The sequence below is a fragment of the Dermacentor variabilis genome, chromosome 10 (assembly GCF_050947875.1).
Source record: "Dermacentor variabilis isolate Ectoservices chromosome 10, ASM5094787v1, whole genome shotgun sequence".
In the NCBI taxonomy this organism is placed as follows: Eukaryota; Metazoa; Arthropoda; class Arachnida; order Ixodida; family Ixodidae; genus Dermacentor; species Dermacentor variabilis.
In genome coordinates, this window is record NC_134577.1 from 86,719,407 (window position 1) to 86,735,440 (window position 16,034).

The 16,034-nt window shown below is 45.8% G+C and overlaps 1 protein-coding gene across 2 annotated transcripts in view; it reads right to left on the reverse strand.

Moving 5' to 3' along the window:
• LOC142560759 (uncharacterized) overlaps window positions 1-849 on the reverse strand; it is a 33,074-nt gene extending 32,225 nt beyond the window's left edge. Inside the window, exon 1 of one of the 2 annotated variants that reach the window (XM_075673084.1) lies at window positions 701-849. In XM_075673084.1, the coding sequence (XP_075529199.1) occupies window positions 701-808 (108 nt within the window). In that variant the 5' untranslated portion in view covers window positions 809-849. The remainder of the gene's footprint in view (window positions 1-700) is intronic. The other variant, XM_075673083.1, reaches the window with a different exon arrangement.
• Window positions 850-16,034: the final 15,185 nt, after the last annotated feature.

Consider the following 16,034-nt stretch of genomic DNA (forward strand, 5'->3'; position numbering starts at 1 on the left):
ACCTGCCACATTGCAGCACGAGATGGATGCTGTGCACACAGACCTGAAGTGACAGACCTGTCTCATTTTTTGAGTGATGTCCGGTTTTCCGTACATTTTGACAGTCACTTGACGTGGTTTGAGACAGCAAAATAGGCATTCAAGTTGTCCAAACTCAACCCGAAGGCTAGAAATTGCCGCTTCGTTAGCGAAAATTCCAAGTTACTGTGACAGAAATATGCCACGCATGCATGCACTCAAAGTAGTCAAATAGCTTCTCCATCGCACTGTAGACCGACAAAGCTCTGGAGACAATTAAATTTTCACGGCAGCGCTTGGCTCAGTGCACCAGGCTGCTCAGCAATATGCGTCTCTACAAATTACACTAGAGACGGATACTTACTTTATGTACGTACTATCCAATATAGCAGTAGCGGAAATCAGCACTCTGACGCGGTGTTGCGAGTCGGCTAGCTTACGATCAGATACCTGCGAAAGATTGCTTGTAGAACAGCTAACAAATACATGGTTTATTTATATACACAACTGATTATATTAAAAACTCCAGTGCAAAGCAGTACTTTATGCGGTGCGAGTAATTAACATCAAATATATAAAAGACAGTAAACACAACCATGAAACGGCCATATCACGCTAATCCTACGGCATACTGCTCAAAATTTTGCCATGAAGGAATATAGGCGCTTAAAAATGTTTTTACCTCTATTAAATCAGTGAAATTCGGCTTGTGGTATATAAAAGGCTCAGAGGCACCGTGTGGACTGGCAGCTGCGATGGTAAAAATACAACTTAAAAATAGTAAGAACATGGCTACTCTGTTGTATCGCGTCCATGCCTTTCACTGGGCAATGTTCCCTTGTATATATATATGCAAGAACGTGCCCTTTAATGACACTGGTCTCCGTATTTTTTTATACATGTAGCTTCCAACAGCACTACGCATTAAATGAAGTTACCAGTGACGTTAAAAAAGTCGCGGCATAGAGCAAATAACCAGCGCTTCTTCTTAAGTGTGACATTTTGCATACTTTGCAGAGGTCATTATTCATCCCCCAACCTATACACATAGGCTCTGCCTTATTTTAAACATAGGTAGAGTCCATTGTGAGATTATATGTCAAGGCATGCGTTAACCTGAGCTAGTTTGTATGGTTCCGAGGCTAATATTTTGAGTGTTTTATAAACAAATACAAAGAAAAGGGCATGTTGACATGAATGCACATCCACAGTCACCGCGCGTCGTTTTATTTTTTGAACTCTAGGCCGATCCTAATTATTACCATCTGGTCTGAGAAAAAAAGTATAATATATAAATAAGTCCTGTATCTAAGGGCGATATCCACGAAACCATGAGGCAACTCCCAAGTATAAATATGCGGTGTACTTGAAAAAATTCCGACGAACTCATTTCACTGTGGACGGTAACAAGTTTAGCATTGAGCACTGAAAGCTATAAATACAAATAGAAGAGGACAATGCTCATGTTGACGGCCTGATGAATCCAGCGTTCACATTTTGCTGTAGCACATTATTAATCCCCCTTTTCCTTTGAATAAAGGTTGTAAGGCTTTTACCAAACGACTTTTGGGCCCTAAAGCTAAAGGGCACTTCGATCGCCAACGTTACAGGTGAGTATGCTGCTATGCAAGTTAAATGAGGGGATGCGCTCGCAACGTTTTCCTTCCTTTTGATGACACTGAAAAACCTGTCCTTTCCATTAGATTCTTCGGGAGCTCTACTAGTGGTGGTTCTTTCATCCTTCCAAGAGATGTTAACTCTCAAGCGTTTAATGTGCGATCGTAACAGTGTAAATACAAACTCAACGTCCGTCGTATCTAATGTACCAATGTCGAGTTTCACCCCTCTAAATACTGCGTGAACAACTCCGGTACTGTAGAATTCGAGTCGTGCCATCAGAGCTGTGCACATTGATAGCTTTCACTCGGTGAATCTTGTTCTGCTGTATCCAATGGAAGTTTAGGAAACTAACGGATGAGACGTTATCAGGTATCACTTGCAGCACCTGCAGTCAGTTGTATAACAAGTGCACAACGCGGGCATCACTATACATCTTCATAAATTAAATTATGGGGTTTAACGTGCCAAAAGCAGTTTCTGAGTATGAGGCACGCCATCGTGGAGGACTCCGGAAATTTCGACCACCAGGGGTTCTTTAACGTGTACCTAAATCTAAGTACATGGGAGTTTTCGCATTTTGCCCCCATCTAAATGCGGCCGCCGCGGCCGCGATACCATCGCGCGACCTCGTGCTCGCAGCCCAAGACCATAGTCACTGAGCAACCACGGCGGGTTATACATCTTCATGAAGTAAAACTAGCCGCCAACAGAATATACCTCCTTGTCTTTATTGCAGAGAACGGCATGGTGCATCCCAGCGAAGATGAGCTCAAAGAAATATTTGACTTTCCGACGCCCACGGACGTCGTATGTTCCGGTGATTTCAGGGTATGTTCATCCCTTAGCTCCACTTCAGACAGAACTGACCGGCCGTAGACAGCCCCTGCGTCAGCTGCTGTGAAAAGGTGCGCAGAGATCCCAGAGAGGTCACGAAAACACGGCTTTCGTAACCCTATCGCATGCCTTCGCACACATAACGAGCTTCCAGCTTCGATACCAGAAATGACATTTGGCGTCAAATCAGACGCAAGAGAGGTTGATGTTGGCACCGTCTACAGCATTCTCATCACCATGAACTGCAGTAATTTCTTACGGCTAGCCACACACAATCGACCATGGTAACTCAACGACTGGGTCACAGGAGAAAGGTTGCCTTGCTATGCCCCATAAATTGACATTTATGTCAGCAACGCACAATTTACAATTCAAATAGACCGCTAGGCTCTATCCTTGCTCTCCACTTTGAATTACATGGCACTGACCCTTGAGAAATATGATTACTAAGCAACTTACCAGAGAGCACTCCCTAGAAGGTTGCAGATGCCCTCTCGTGCACTATTGCGAGAAGACGTTGAAATGATCCAAAATATTTTGGTGGTGGCCCAATCAGAGGAATCCTGGGTCGCTCTGTTAACCCTGAACAGTTACTGGTGGTGCAGCAACAAGACGCCCTGCGCAGCTGCATTCTTGAGGGCATCTCGGACAGTGGGCGAATGGTTTCAATTGCGCTTTCCGGGAGTTGCGACTGGTAAACACAGAGTGTAGATGCTGCCCTTATGCGCTACATGCACGTTGCGAACACAGTTAAAAGTGAACCTACATCCACGCTGTCAAAGCAAAGTCCCTTCGTCATGCCTTCTTCAAACTTCCTTAGCCCCCTGCAGGAGTGTCTGCGTCAGCAGGCGTTTGGTGTGTTGCGACACCACGTGCCGGAGCACATAGGGTTGGACCCTCGCGCGTGCAGCCATGCGGGGCTTCCGTGTCTGAGGAAAAAGGGATCCTCGGGGTTGATCCGAAGCCGGGTGTTCAGACCTTTAAGGCAGCCCAACGGAGGAAACAGACCTCTTTGGCCTCTGCTTCGCACAGACGGCGCCTCCAGACTGGCTCACTTGGAAGAAATCGGCAGTCGCCTTTTCCTGTCCTCCTCTCCAATCTTAGTCTTCCTCTCTCGCCCTTTTATCTTTCTTGTCTTCTCTTCACTTCTCCTGACTTTCGAATTTCTCGGCGACAAGGCTTAACCTTGCTGGGCTAGCAAGCCGTGTTTATGCTGCATTTGCTTATAGCAGCGATGTACAGCTGGCGTTGGCAGGGCTCCTCCTGCAGGGACTTCTGTCACGTCCTCCGGTTGGGCTCCATAGTGGGTGGTTGGCATCGCTGTCGAAAACTCTATCATTACTTATGGAGAAAGCTTTTTCTAAACTTCTTGATCGTCCTCAGAAACGACCGCGCACCTAAGATGTATTTAAATTTTTTGGCCACCAAGTCCACAACTTTCCTCGTTCCCATGTCCTTCAGTCGGAAAAAACAAACAAACAAGCCAGTGCGATCCATTTCATCATTCCTCGTTTCAAGACCTTAGACAGAAGTTTTTTGTCCAGGATATAAGGCGACGCGGATTGCAGACAGTGAACTCCTCTTGGAGCTCCTGAGTCAAAAGCAATATGACAAACTGCCGAAACTGGTATCATTTGGGAAGACCGAAGTAACGGTAACCCCGCACCGGTCTATGCACACAATCCGGGGCGTTCTCTCGGACGGTGATTTCCTCGAGCTGACTGAGTTTGAAATCTTGGAGTGCTTTAGTGAGCAGTATGTTATCAATGTCAGAAGCATTAGGTTGAAGTGGGATGGCCAAGAAATGCAGACCCAGCATCTGATTCTCATCTGCAGCTCAAGTGTCCTGCCATAGTCCATCGAGGCCGGGTGCAATAAGCTTCGCGTTACGGCATACGTGCCGTATCCTGTCCGACGTTTTAAATGCCAGCGTTGCGGCCCCAGTTTGAGAGTTGCCGTGGCCACCAAACTTCTGCGGAATGCAGTGCCCATGAACCGACCTATGAATCTTGTGAGAATGCTTTCCACTGTGTAAATTGTGATGGGGAGCACGCCGCGTGCTCACGGTCATGTCCATACTGGTAAAAGAAAAGGAACTCGTTATATAAGTAAAAGCAAACATGAGATTCAAGTAGGCACGCAGGCGGGTATCCTTCCTGCCAAATAACACATGTGCCGATGTGACGGATCAGGCGGCAGCGACACAACGGCTTTCGGTGACTGCTCAGGCCACACGCAGGAAGTCGGCAGTGACGGCGTCACCCCCTCCCCCCCCCCGGCGGTTGCAGGAAGCGCTGCTCCACCACCCCAATGGAAGGGGCGATCCTCCTCCGGGCACATGGCCTCAAAGGTCTCGACGAGGGTTCCGAGGCCTTCACGTGAAACACGGCGCTCGGAAGAGCGCGTGTCCAGCACCTCGCAAAAGGCGATGGACACAACGACCAACCAGATGGCGCCACCAGTAGCTAAGGAGCGTCGAGACTCCCACGATCGCTCCAATAAAGACACACCTCGCCTCTCGGCGCTTGCAAAGGACCTGTAAGCTAATCACTGTCTCTTAAACGCACAGCACAAAGCACATTTATCATAATGTAAACAAAAATACCACAATGGAATGTTAGAGGATCTCATAATCTTGACGATATTGAAGAACTCCTGCACAAATATAATCCAAAGTTGTTGTGTGTTAAAGAGACACATCTGAAACCTATGAACACTAATTTTCTTCGTAATTACTTCATCTTCCGAAAGGACCGCGACGAGGCTAACGCCTCTTGCAGTGTAGCATTGGTTGCCGACAAGTCTGCATCTTGCCGGAAAGTCGCCCCTCTGACGCCCCTTGATTGCAGTATCAATTCGGGCAATTCTTTTTTAAAAAATATTCACTGTATCATCCATTCATATAACCCCGAATCGTCATCTCGAAAAAACAGACATATAATCTCATTGATCATTGATGTAATATTATTACATCAAAAACGCCTCTAGCGTCTGCGTTCAGCTCGGTACTAGCCGTCGCCCATGTCAAAGGATTCTGGACAATGCCACCAATTTGTGGAACTTCGTGGCAATGCACAGGCATAACTGAAAGAGCAAGATTTTTCAAAAAATATGTTTCAAAACATCGATCAAGGGTTCTTGATCAGGGATGGCCGGTGAAGTTACCAGATAGCAGCAAATCGTTTTACACCATCCCGCCATAGGGCAAATTAACTTGACGAAGCGCCACATTTAAACCATAAAGGTATTTTACCATCTGACGTAAATACGACCATGGCAGAGGGAGTGTTATGCAGTCTGTAACGTAAATTCACATGGTCGCGAAAACGAGGCTGAATTGGGTTCCACAGCAATCAGCAGTGAGCACCAGTGTGGCAGTGCGATTGTAGCGCGACTCCATCTTGCATGGCAAAGCCCTACTTGATTAAAATGATGCATTCAATATGTCACCATTAAAAAAATTGTGGAAAAGTACAGGCAACGTCATTAGAATAGGGCAACATGAAGCCACAGGCTGCTTGCTTCCACCCTCGAATAAATATAACTACGAAACTGTGGATGTTTTTTGTAGATGGCACGCATGTTTTCTTAGTGACGAATAAATTCTAGTTTTCGTGAATGATTTCAATGTAATGTTCATTTTACCTTAACACCGAAATAATAGATGCGTGTTGGAACAAAAGGCACATCAATAACTTTCTTCATTGGGACCTGGGTGAACCCCTTGTCCTGAATTTATGCAATACTCACAAGGTTCGCGACTGTAATGCGTGTCGTTACAGAATGAGGGCATAACTACAGAGGGTGTATTCAGTCTAGGTTGTGACGCGATGTTGCGGTGAATATTTTCACTTACTTATGCTTCATTTGTATTGTTGTATGCTCTGCATATGCGATGTGATATGTGCTGGCGCGGTAGGCAAATAAGCACAAGACTCGAACAGCAAATGTAGATTTTTATTTTCCATAGCGAATTTGGCCCCACAATACGTAGATGGTACGATCATGCCTCCACAAAAAGATTTGTCACTGTCTCGAGTAACGCCTACGGAAAGAGACGTGCCGAGTGAAGGAGCCTTCTCAGCGCAGTAGGAGCGACGTGCAGAAGCCAAAAGTGATTTATTTGATATTTTTCTCGTTTGTTTTACTTCTTTTTTTCTGGGGAGGGGCATGTTAAGTTGGCCGAGGGATCTCTAAAAATTGTTTTTCTGCAATTTGAGTTTATATGGACTTTTTCTCACATATAGGTACCTAACAAACAATTGAATTTTTTTGCACACGTCGGGTCACTTACTCTGCGCCTTGTTAGTACAAGGTGACGGGTGGTACAAGGGGGACCAACGCGTGCAGTGTTCAGAGTGCGAGTGCGCTTATGCGTTGGAAGAAAGGCGGTTTCAGTCAGTACGCGAAGCGGGAGGTGCAGCTCTTATCTGTGAGATGTGTGTGCTAGGGTCGTGGCTAGGCTATCTAGAGCAGGAGAAGGGTAGGCTAGTTTAGTAGGTTGGAAAGCTAGAAAAGGAACTCAAGAGCGAGCAGAAGCAGAGGGAAGAATAGAGGGTTAGCCAGCCAAAGTAGAAGTGAAGCTGATGGCCTCGATTCAGCAAAGCAATGGTTAACACTTCTATGCGCACACGGCAAACAGGGGTTGCAACGAAGCGAGAACAGCTAAGCAAGCCGAAACCATCACGCCGGAAAGCAGTGGCACGCCATTGATGGTCATGAAGGGGTTGCCACTGACGTGCCGGCCGCTCAAGAAGACATCAAAGCAAAAGGGTAAGACAGGAGGCGAGGTCATCGTCGCTTCAGGTGCAATTTCTGAGGGCAAGAAGGCAAAGCGTCGAGTTGTCCTTCTTGGAGATTCCAACATGCGTAGAGCCTACGATAACACAGAAGGTAGGTGCAGGAGAACGACTCCAGGTTAGCACACTTCCGAGAAAACCGATTAGGGAGGGGATAGCGATAGTCAAGGAACGCATGTGAACACAACGGAGGAGAGGTACCTAGTGGTGATATAGGTGGAGTAGTTTACATACTGCAAGGACGAGGTTCAGGTATCAGGAAGCAATTAGCCAAAGTGTCACCGACCACCGCAATGTTTCAAATGAATTTCGAACCACGTGTGCGCGGTGCCAGAGGTTGAAAGGCGGGGTTATGCAACGGAAACGGCAGTGCTCGCAGTAAACAGGGAAATTTGGGTGCTTGCTAAGACAATGAATTTTACGGCCCGTGACATCAACACAGAAGTGAACCGAGCAGGCCGCGAAGAGCGTTTGTGCGTGATGGCATACATGTTAGTGAAAGTATAGCAAAATCGGTTGGACGTCGAATCGCGGCATGGGCTGTACCTTTTTTAGGCGGCCCCAAGCATTCAGGAAAGAAGACTATGTATTGACTATAGCCATACACCAGTAAAGGGCCAAATTAGAGTACAATGAGTGAGCAAAAGAGACACAACGGACAAGAATACAGAAGGTAAAATTGGTTGCAAAAACATGCAGGTTGGTAGGAAGCTGGGAGAATGGTTGAAAATTCAAACGCAGCTGAATGACGAAGTGATTAGCGTGTACGCGTTAGCCGAAACGCATATACGACATTTGGAGGAGCCACCTGTTACTCACAATTTTGTATGGATATTTTGTTCGGAAGGAAAGGCGGAGGCGTAAGCATTCTAAATAGGCATGATCTGAAGTGCAAAGAGTAAAAGAGACATGTAAGGAGCGTTCCTGTACTCGCGTCACATGCCAAGGCAGCGCGACATGGCTGGGAGTAGCTTAACTGTGGACTGGTGATGATAACGGAGATAAATATAAGGAATTTATTGGCAGCCTTAGAAGCAACATTAATTAGTTCAAAAGATTGGTCATGGTGATAATAGTGGGAGAGATGAACGCACACATGGATGATCTAGACGGATACATTGATTACAACAGTACTGGATCTGTGTGATGAACAGAGCGTTACAGTACTTAACAGGCAAAATAAGTGTAATGAACAGGTAACGTGGCAATGTGGGATCAGGCAATTTCTAAAAATGAATGACGAGCAAATTGCAGAGATCGCAAAACCGTAGAGAAGAAAATGGAAGATTTTCCTACAGCAGCCTGGAAATGTAAGGAAGTGGTGGACGTTATGAAGAGGGAAGTAAGACAAACACGTCAAAAAAAATTGTTGGATTGGAAAGAGGAAACCACGTAAGTGGTGGAACGAGGAAATAAAGCAAGTTATGGAAGAGCGGAAGCAGGCGTCTAGGGATCATGGGGAAGCCAAAAAGTTGGGTTTTTACGAGGAAGAGGTGCGCCTCAGTAGGAACAAATACCAAGAAAGAAAAAGGGTGGCGAATTAGCTCGCACAAGAGAACACTAAATGCGCAAGTGAACTTTGGCTGCATAACACTCGAAAAAGACACGAAGGCGCCCCCCAAAAATTATGGAACCATATGAGGGCACTCGGAATGCCAACTAAAGACTCGCGAACGGCTATAAGGGATGAAGACGATAACATTCAAAAATGAGACGATGCACGGCGGTACATCACAGACGTTTTCTGTGAAGGCCGATTTCTGTGAAGATATGTTTGGACACCACTACAACCTGTAGTGTGACGGTGTAGAAAAGTAGAAAATAGGGACAAGAATAGAGGAGTGACCTTGTCGCCCCAATGCCTACAGTGTGCTTCCCACCCAACATCAAGTAAGCCCACAGAGGTTGGCTATAGTGAGGCAACCTGCTCAGTTATTCTCCCAGCAACAATAAAGGTTTATCTACCCTCCCCAATCCAACTGAAAGGTGTAGATTTTTTTATACTGGCGGTTCTCTTCTAGAAATAACAGGTGACTGCAATAGAACGTTAAATTTACTGGGGTCCGCTGCCCTCTCCAGGGCTAATGACTAGGCTGACAAAAAGTGACGGCTGTCAGGGGTGGTGGTATAAAGTACATGACGCCCTCTCTTGATGTGGAGTGTCACATGTGCATTCATTTCACTTTTTACAGTAGTACCATCACAAAGAAATCAGTACATATTGAACCCAGCAGCAGGTTCGGCTATATGAAACTGCAGCATGTGCTAAGCATAGCTGCCTTCCCACTTAACTCGATTAGTGAACATACGCCAATAGCAGCTTAATTTTAACACGCAGGAGTGATAAGGATTAAGTATTAGATTTATCAAAAGGAAGGCGCACTAAGCTATCATGCTCAGGGCATCCCAAACAGAAATGTCCGGCAGCCTCAGCGATACACGCGGAAAACGCGCTCAAGGCGAGTTCGGCCTCACTATGACGGTGGCTGTACGCGGTGGAAGTAAGGGAAGCAACGTAACTTTAGCAGAATACTACAAATAATAGAAACCTCACATTGACTATAGTTACTAACACAATATCAAAGTGTTCATGTGCGAACGAATTAATATACGTAACTTCCGCACAACAAATGGATCCTCTGGTAATTTTTTTAAATATACAAATAAGCAGTACTTGCTCAGCAAGTAAACTACTAATTTATTTTCCACATTCGAAGTAACACATGTTCTTGTATATCGTAAGTTGGAACAGAAATATCAATTGCAATTGGCGCAGAAACATAAATGTCAAGTAACGTAGGAAATGTTCAAATCAACGTACTAATGAACTTCTAAAGAACATTATTCGAGATTTATAATGTGTGTAAGTTGTATATATCGTGAATAATGTTCCAGGAAAATGTGACTGGAACTCGCCACGTCACTTTCTTGGGCCTTTGTAGAGTGAGAGTTGTCGTCAGTGGTATCAAATGTCCTTTGTTAAACTAAGCACAAGCAGTTTCAAAATAACTACTGCTGGGAATAATCAGTTTATCATTGATATCAAGGGCGCTGATAAAAATGCGTGTTTTCCTTATTGTTTTTTCATAATATTTCGATTCTCCACAATGGCTGGTGATGTCTACCTTCACGAAAAGGTCAACTTGACGTCTTCCGCGTACCTTGACCTATTTTTGTTTCGAGAAGGTTGGCGCAGATGAAATGATCGACAGGCTTCATTAAGCGAGCGCTGAAGTCCTATGAAGTCTCTTACACTTAAGAAAAAGACAAAGTTATAATGTTAAGAAATGTTGGGAGGCAATTTTCCATTGACTCACACAACCTTTTTATTTTGTATAATTCTAACGTGCTCGACATTTCAAAAATATTGGCTTCAATGCTCTTAACGACATTAAGGTGGGAAGTACACGTCGTAAACTGAAATCACAATGCATTCGTTTTTAAATAACAGAGGGACGAAATGTCAATCCCACATGGAAACATGGAGGACAGTGCGTCGCTGTATTCCTCACTCAGCAAGCATTTTAGAGCAAGCTTCAAATGCGCAGCAGTATGTCTCTAAGACGCGAAATGTCCATTCTCCATACTCAGAGCGCCTGGAGAACATTGTCTTTGCCTTGACCTTTATTTCCCAGTATATCAGATTCAATTCATTGCCTTTTCCTCACCGCAGCCTGCATAAACATATTTATTCTCTAAGTCAAATTGTTCAAGTGGGGCATTGTTATTGCAGGGCGATCCGGTTGACGACTTGGTTTATGTGTTGTTAGACTCTCTTCCTTGTGCCCACGACAACGCAACCTGCAGTTACATAATAATCTAAAAGTAAACGCGAAAAACTGACACGGCAGACTCATTTCTTAGTCCTTTTTTCTTGCCTGCTACATGTGCTACTTGTAATGGATAATCAAGAAGCCCAAACAGCTATATTAGTGGAGTGCACATGCTTGTTACCCTGCATGGGAGTTTGCTTCGAGCACCACTCGCCTCCATGCCTCTTTTATTTTATGCGACACCAGTTGCATGCTCGGAAGAGGATTGGCTGTGCCTGTCCTTATCGTGTGTCCGTCTTAACTGTTGCGGTGACGAGGACGGTGACGAGGATGAGAACGATGCATAACGATACCTTTCAATGCGGTGTTATTCCTTCTACTGTATTGCGTCAGTTCTACCAATTGTGTTTTTAGCTCCTTCACTTCGTTCGTCAGCTTCTTGTTCTCTTGCTGAATTTCCATATTGTTCGTCTTTACTCCTGCGTGTTCAAGCCTCATCGTTTTAATTTCGGGTCTGACGCCCTCAAAGGCAGTGTTCATGAACCCCATTGATTCCTTCACTGTTGCTATCTCGGTCTGTCCAGAATTGCTAAATGAGTACAAGTTGTTTACGGTGACCTTAATTTCAGTCATGGCTTCCGTAAATTTAGAAGTCATTTCCACCAGAACCTTAATAACTTCTTTAATGCTTTTGGGAGCCTCGTCTGCGAGTGTCTTGGCAAAATTGTCTAGTTGCGTAGCCTCGTCGTTCTCCATTTCAACAAGTTCTCAACAAACGCGTCACAGACAACAAGAGGCCCAAGAGCAGTTCAGCAAACGTGAAATGCAAGGATATAAACTTTCACACGGATGCGTGTGTGCTCACCTGCATAGGTACAACAATACGCTTAGCAGTCGCGCAGACGACTGCCAGCACCGTTCTGATGTGTCCGTGGTTGTCGATAGCAGCTTCTCTTATCGCGCTGCGAGAGGTGCGTCGTGAGCCTTCCGCGCAGGCGCGAATTTTCAGGTTGATTGCTTGCACAGATCACTCTGCGGCCACGTTCCGGAATGTATCGTTGGTGCTGCGTTGGGTAAGATGGTCGTGCGCCGCTCAATGGAACCGCCTCAAAATGCCTGCATAGGTACAACAATACGGTAAGCAGCAAGCGCTCTTCATACGACTCTGTAAACCATGGTTTACTCCCAGAGGCTTCACTTGAGCACTGCCTCAAATACGCGATAGGCCAATTTCTTAACGCGACAGCGTTAAGCAGCTCGTGCCGCAGAAAAGCTTGTGTCTTCGGCGTCGGCGGCGTTGGCCGTGAGCGAAGAATCCCGGAAGGCAATTCATAAATAAAAAAACTTGCATGAGGGGCTGGGTTGGGAAGCGAACCAGGGTCTCCACTTTGTGAGACGGAGGCCCTACCACTCAGCCACGTGTTCGACGGTCGAAAGCGGAACAAAAGCGCCTCTAGTGAATGCGATGTTGCCTTAGAAACGTGCCGTAGAAAGTTACACAGCGGTGTATATCAATAATTATGAGCATGTAATTTACAGAAGTCGCAGTTAAACGCGGAGCGAAATACGTTTTAGCTACATTTCTCCGGCGCTTGCCGCACACGCAGAGCCATCTTGCGTCAAACACAGAAGACCCCCTCCTCGCAATGTACGGCGCTGCCCCGACAGGTGGCGCGTCACTCGCCCGCTTCTTGGGGCCATGCGGGGACCGGTGCTAGGCACGTAGCGGCCCGGCTATCCGTGCCGATCAGGACGTTTGGCTCGCGTAGATAGTTTCTCCCTCAGAGTTCACCAACTGCTCTGATTTGGCGAGTCACCGAGTTCTTTGGTTCGTTCCGGTTGCTCAGGCGCACGTTTCGTTGCCGCGCCGAACGCTGCGTTGCTCGGCGCTCACCGCGTGATTGGTTGGTACAAAGTCCGATGCGGGGCGCCTCGTAAGTGATCGCTGCGTCGTAGCGCATTGTCTTGCACCCCTTGGCGGGTCGACGGGAAAGCTATCGCGTTCCACTCTTGAAGGCGAAGCTTACGCGTCCTCCAATTTTTTATGATATTCTTCCACTTCTGTCTTCTTTTACTTCTCGCGATCTTCATTTGTAGAATGCAGGTTCCGCTGACATTTTTGAAGAAGTTGAAATGGCAATCTGATGTCAAGTCTGCCGTAACCTCAGCAGTTGCTGCTTTCTTAAAGTCAAATTGTTCTTGGCCCTGTCCCTTCAATTTTCCACTCAAGAAGTTGATCCGGGCTTCTGACTCCGTGAGCTGAGTTGTTCTTGGGAGTTCTTTCTCCTCTTGAGCTGCAAGCGCTTCATCTTTGCGTACACGGTCAATGTTTCTCTTGGTGCGAACATGCCAGCTTTTTTAGGCAAACTATTCAATGCGTTGCACTCCGTTAAAGAAACGCAAAGCTACAAGTTCACTGTTCTTATAGTGCGCTAGAAGTTGTTCAAGCCCAGCATACTGTTGCAATCGTTAGTGTCGTCGATTGTCGTGATACGGTTTGTCATGACCACGAGCCTACTGCGCACTATCAGCCCAGGACGGAAGCCCGTGACCTCGATGTCGATAACGGCGCTGGCGAGTAGTTTGGAAGTCTTCACCAGACGCCGAATCAAGTGCTGCGCGGCCGACTCGTACGCCTTGAACATCTGAGATTTCTTGTCTGCGACCTCCTGCACGCACAAGAGCTCAGGAAGTTCGACGGAGATGACCAGCGGCAGCTTCTGTTTGAAAACCAGTGTTTCGGGGTTCTTCTAGAAGGCTCCGCCACACCCGCACACGCTCTTCATGTGCCGCATAACGCAGCGCTCATTGAGATCCCTGTAGCGGTACCTGGCAGTGATGCAGTAACGCTCCCTGCTCATATTGTATCCGCTCGGTTTTGGGATTGGCCCAAAAACATTTTTCGTGTGCAGCAAATGTGCCTTTCTTCCTTGCCACCAAAAGATTAGTTTTTAAAATTGATCGTTCTTTCTGTATTTACATTGCGTAACTTTACGATACATTGAGGCATAAATAATTTGTAAATTTGTAAATTGCAACGATTCTGTTGCTCTTTCACTGGCACAATTAAAAAAATATCCTGGAAACAGGATAATGAGAAATGGAATGTTTCCATCCACAGGGCGCATTGCAGCGATGAATCTTTGACTTACGCAGTACCCTTTTTGCTTAACATACTCGTCAAGGACAGCGAGGCCAGCGGAGCCCAGGACTGACGGCAGCCGACCATAGCGATAGAGGACGGACGAAGCAGTGGTTGAAGACCTCCGGGGAGGACACAAGGAAGAAGACTACCTGAAGAAACCACCCCAGCCACAGAAGAACATAATTACTAAAGCTGAATAAGTTTTTACTCACTCACTCGTCAAGGATGACTTTGGTACTGCATATCGTAAGAGGCCCACAAACAGACAACAATAACAACATTGGGAAAATTACGTGTACTTGCTCGTTGAATTAAAGAAATGATAAATTAATGGAAACTAAAACAGATGAAAGAACAACTCGCCGCAAATGGGAAACTATCCCATGTTTTCACATTAGGCGCGCGATGCTCAAGCCCATCGGTTCCGTTTCTTCTCGTTCATTACATAACGAGTACCTCGAATCAAGCGACACTGATGCCTTTACGTAGCATGTGCGCGCTTATCAACCCTTAGGCCTTCACCCGAAAAGATCATGTACTCGCGACGCCTGCGGCAAGAAGGACGTTCCACATCCACTGCCGAGGTTGTTGAGTGGCGTCACTGGTTAAAACTTGCAGGGTTAGTTCTAGTAGTAAAACATATTACCCCAGGAAATGAACGGCAAAACGGCGCCGCGGTAGCTTAGTTGGTAAGAGCATCGCACGCGTAATAAGGAGACCTTGGTGTCTTTGGTGGCTTCTTATGCTATGACTAATAAAATTTGAGCAACTTGGTTTCCTTTGTCTTCGTTCGATACTTGATGCAGCACGAACAAATAAAAAAATGGTGTACCATGACAGTCAGTACAACTGAATAAATGTGCTGGAACTATATGTATCGTAATGTGTTTTTAATATGTTAACCTAATGTGTATGCCGCTTATTGGTTACACTTGTTAGTATTTCTACTGGTGCAGTGTTTTTATTTGTTATATTAATACATGGGTGTTAAGTGTTCCTGTTTTTTCTACTTATTCTTTGAATTCTCGTATTACTAGTATGCTACCGATATTTTTTGCGTGACCTTATATATTTTTTTGGCTGTGAATATTTTAGAAGGTCTAAGGTTATTTTTCGGAAAGATTGTTTCCTACACATGCGCTTGAATATTAAAAGGGGCAGGAGCCTCGTCAACCTGTTTCTGCTTTTGTTTCTTCTCCCGTCTTTTCACAGTGAAAAGAATGAAAAGTGATTGGTAAGAGTCGTGCAATGCTGCATCTTGGAATTGCTGTTGATCAAGGTACCAAATTCTAGAACAAATCGAGACTCCGTCTGGCGGCATAGTAGAGACAGGTTGCCTTCTAACTGCTACTTGTTTTCACAAACTTGCTACTCATGCGAAAATGCCATACGTCTGGAGCACGTCACGAAATGTTGAATATTTTGTCGTGCATTGGCGCATGCCACTACTCAATGCAGCATTGCAAAAATGGCGCTTTCTTCGATTAACGGTGACATCATTCACACGCGCGGCAACTACCGTCAAAAGCACGCACAGTAAAAATTTTGGACAAGGGGAGCTAGCACCCGCGTATCGTGGGTTTCTCTCACTGGAGAGTAGTAAAACTACAGTGGGCGCCATTTTTTAGTGTTCTGCAGCTGCAATGGGACCGAAAGCTTGAAAACCACAATGGGCTGTAACTTGACTCTACCAGAATCGAACATCCCGTCTCCCAAGACACCATGCCTAGACAGCATTTGCGTCTTCGAAAACAAAAATGAGGGGGGGGTCTAGTAATGTACGTTTGTCAGTCTGATTGCTCTTTACGGTTTGTCACATGCTCATGTTAAACGGAGATGACGCAA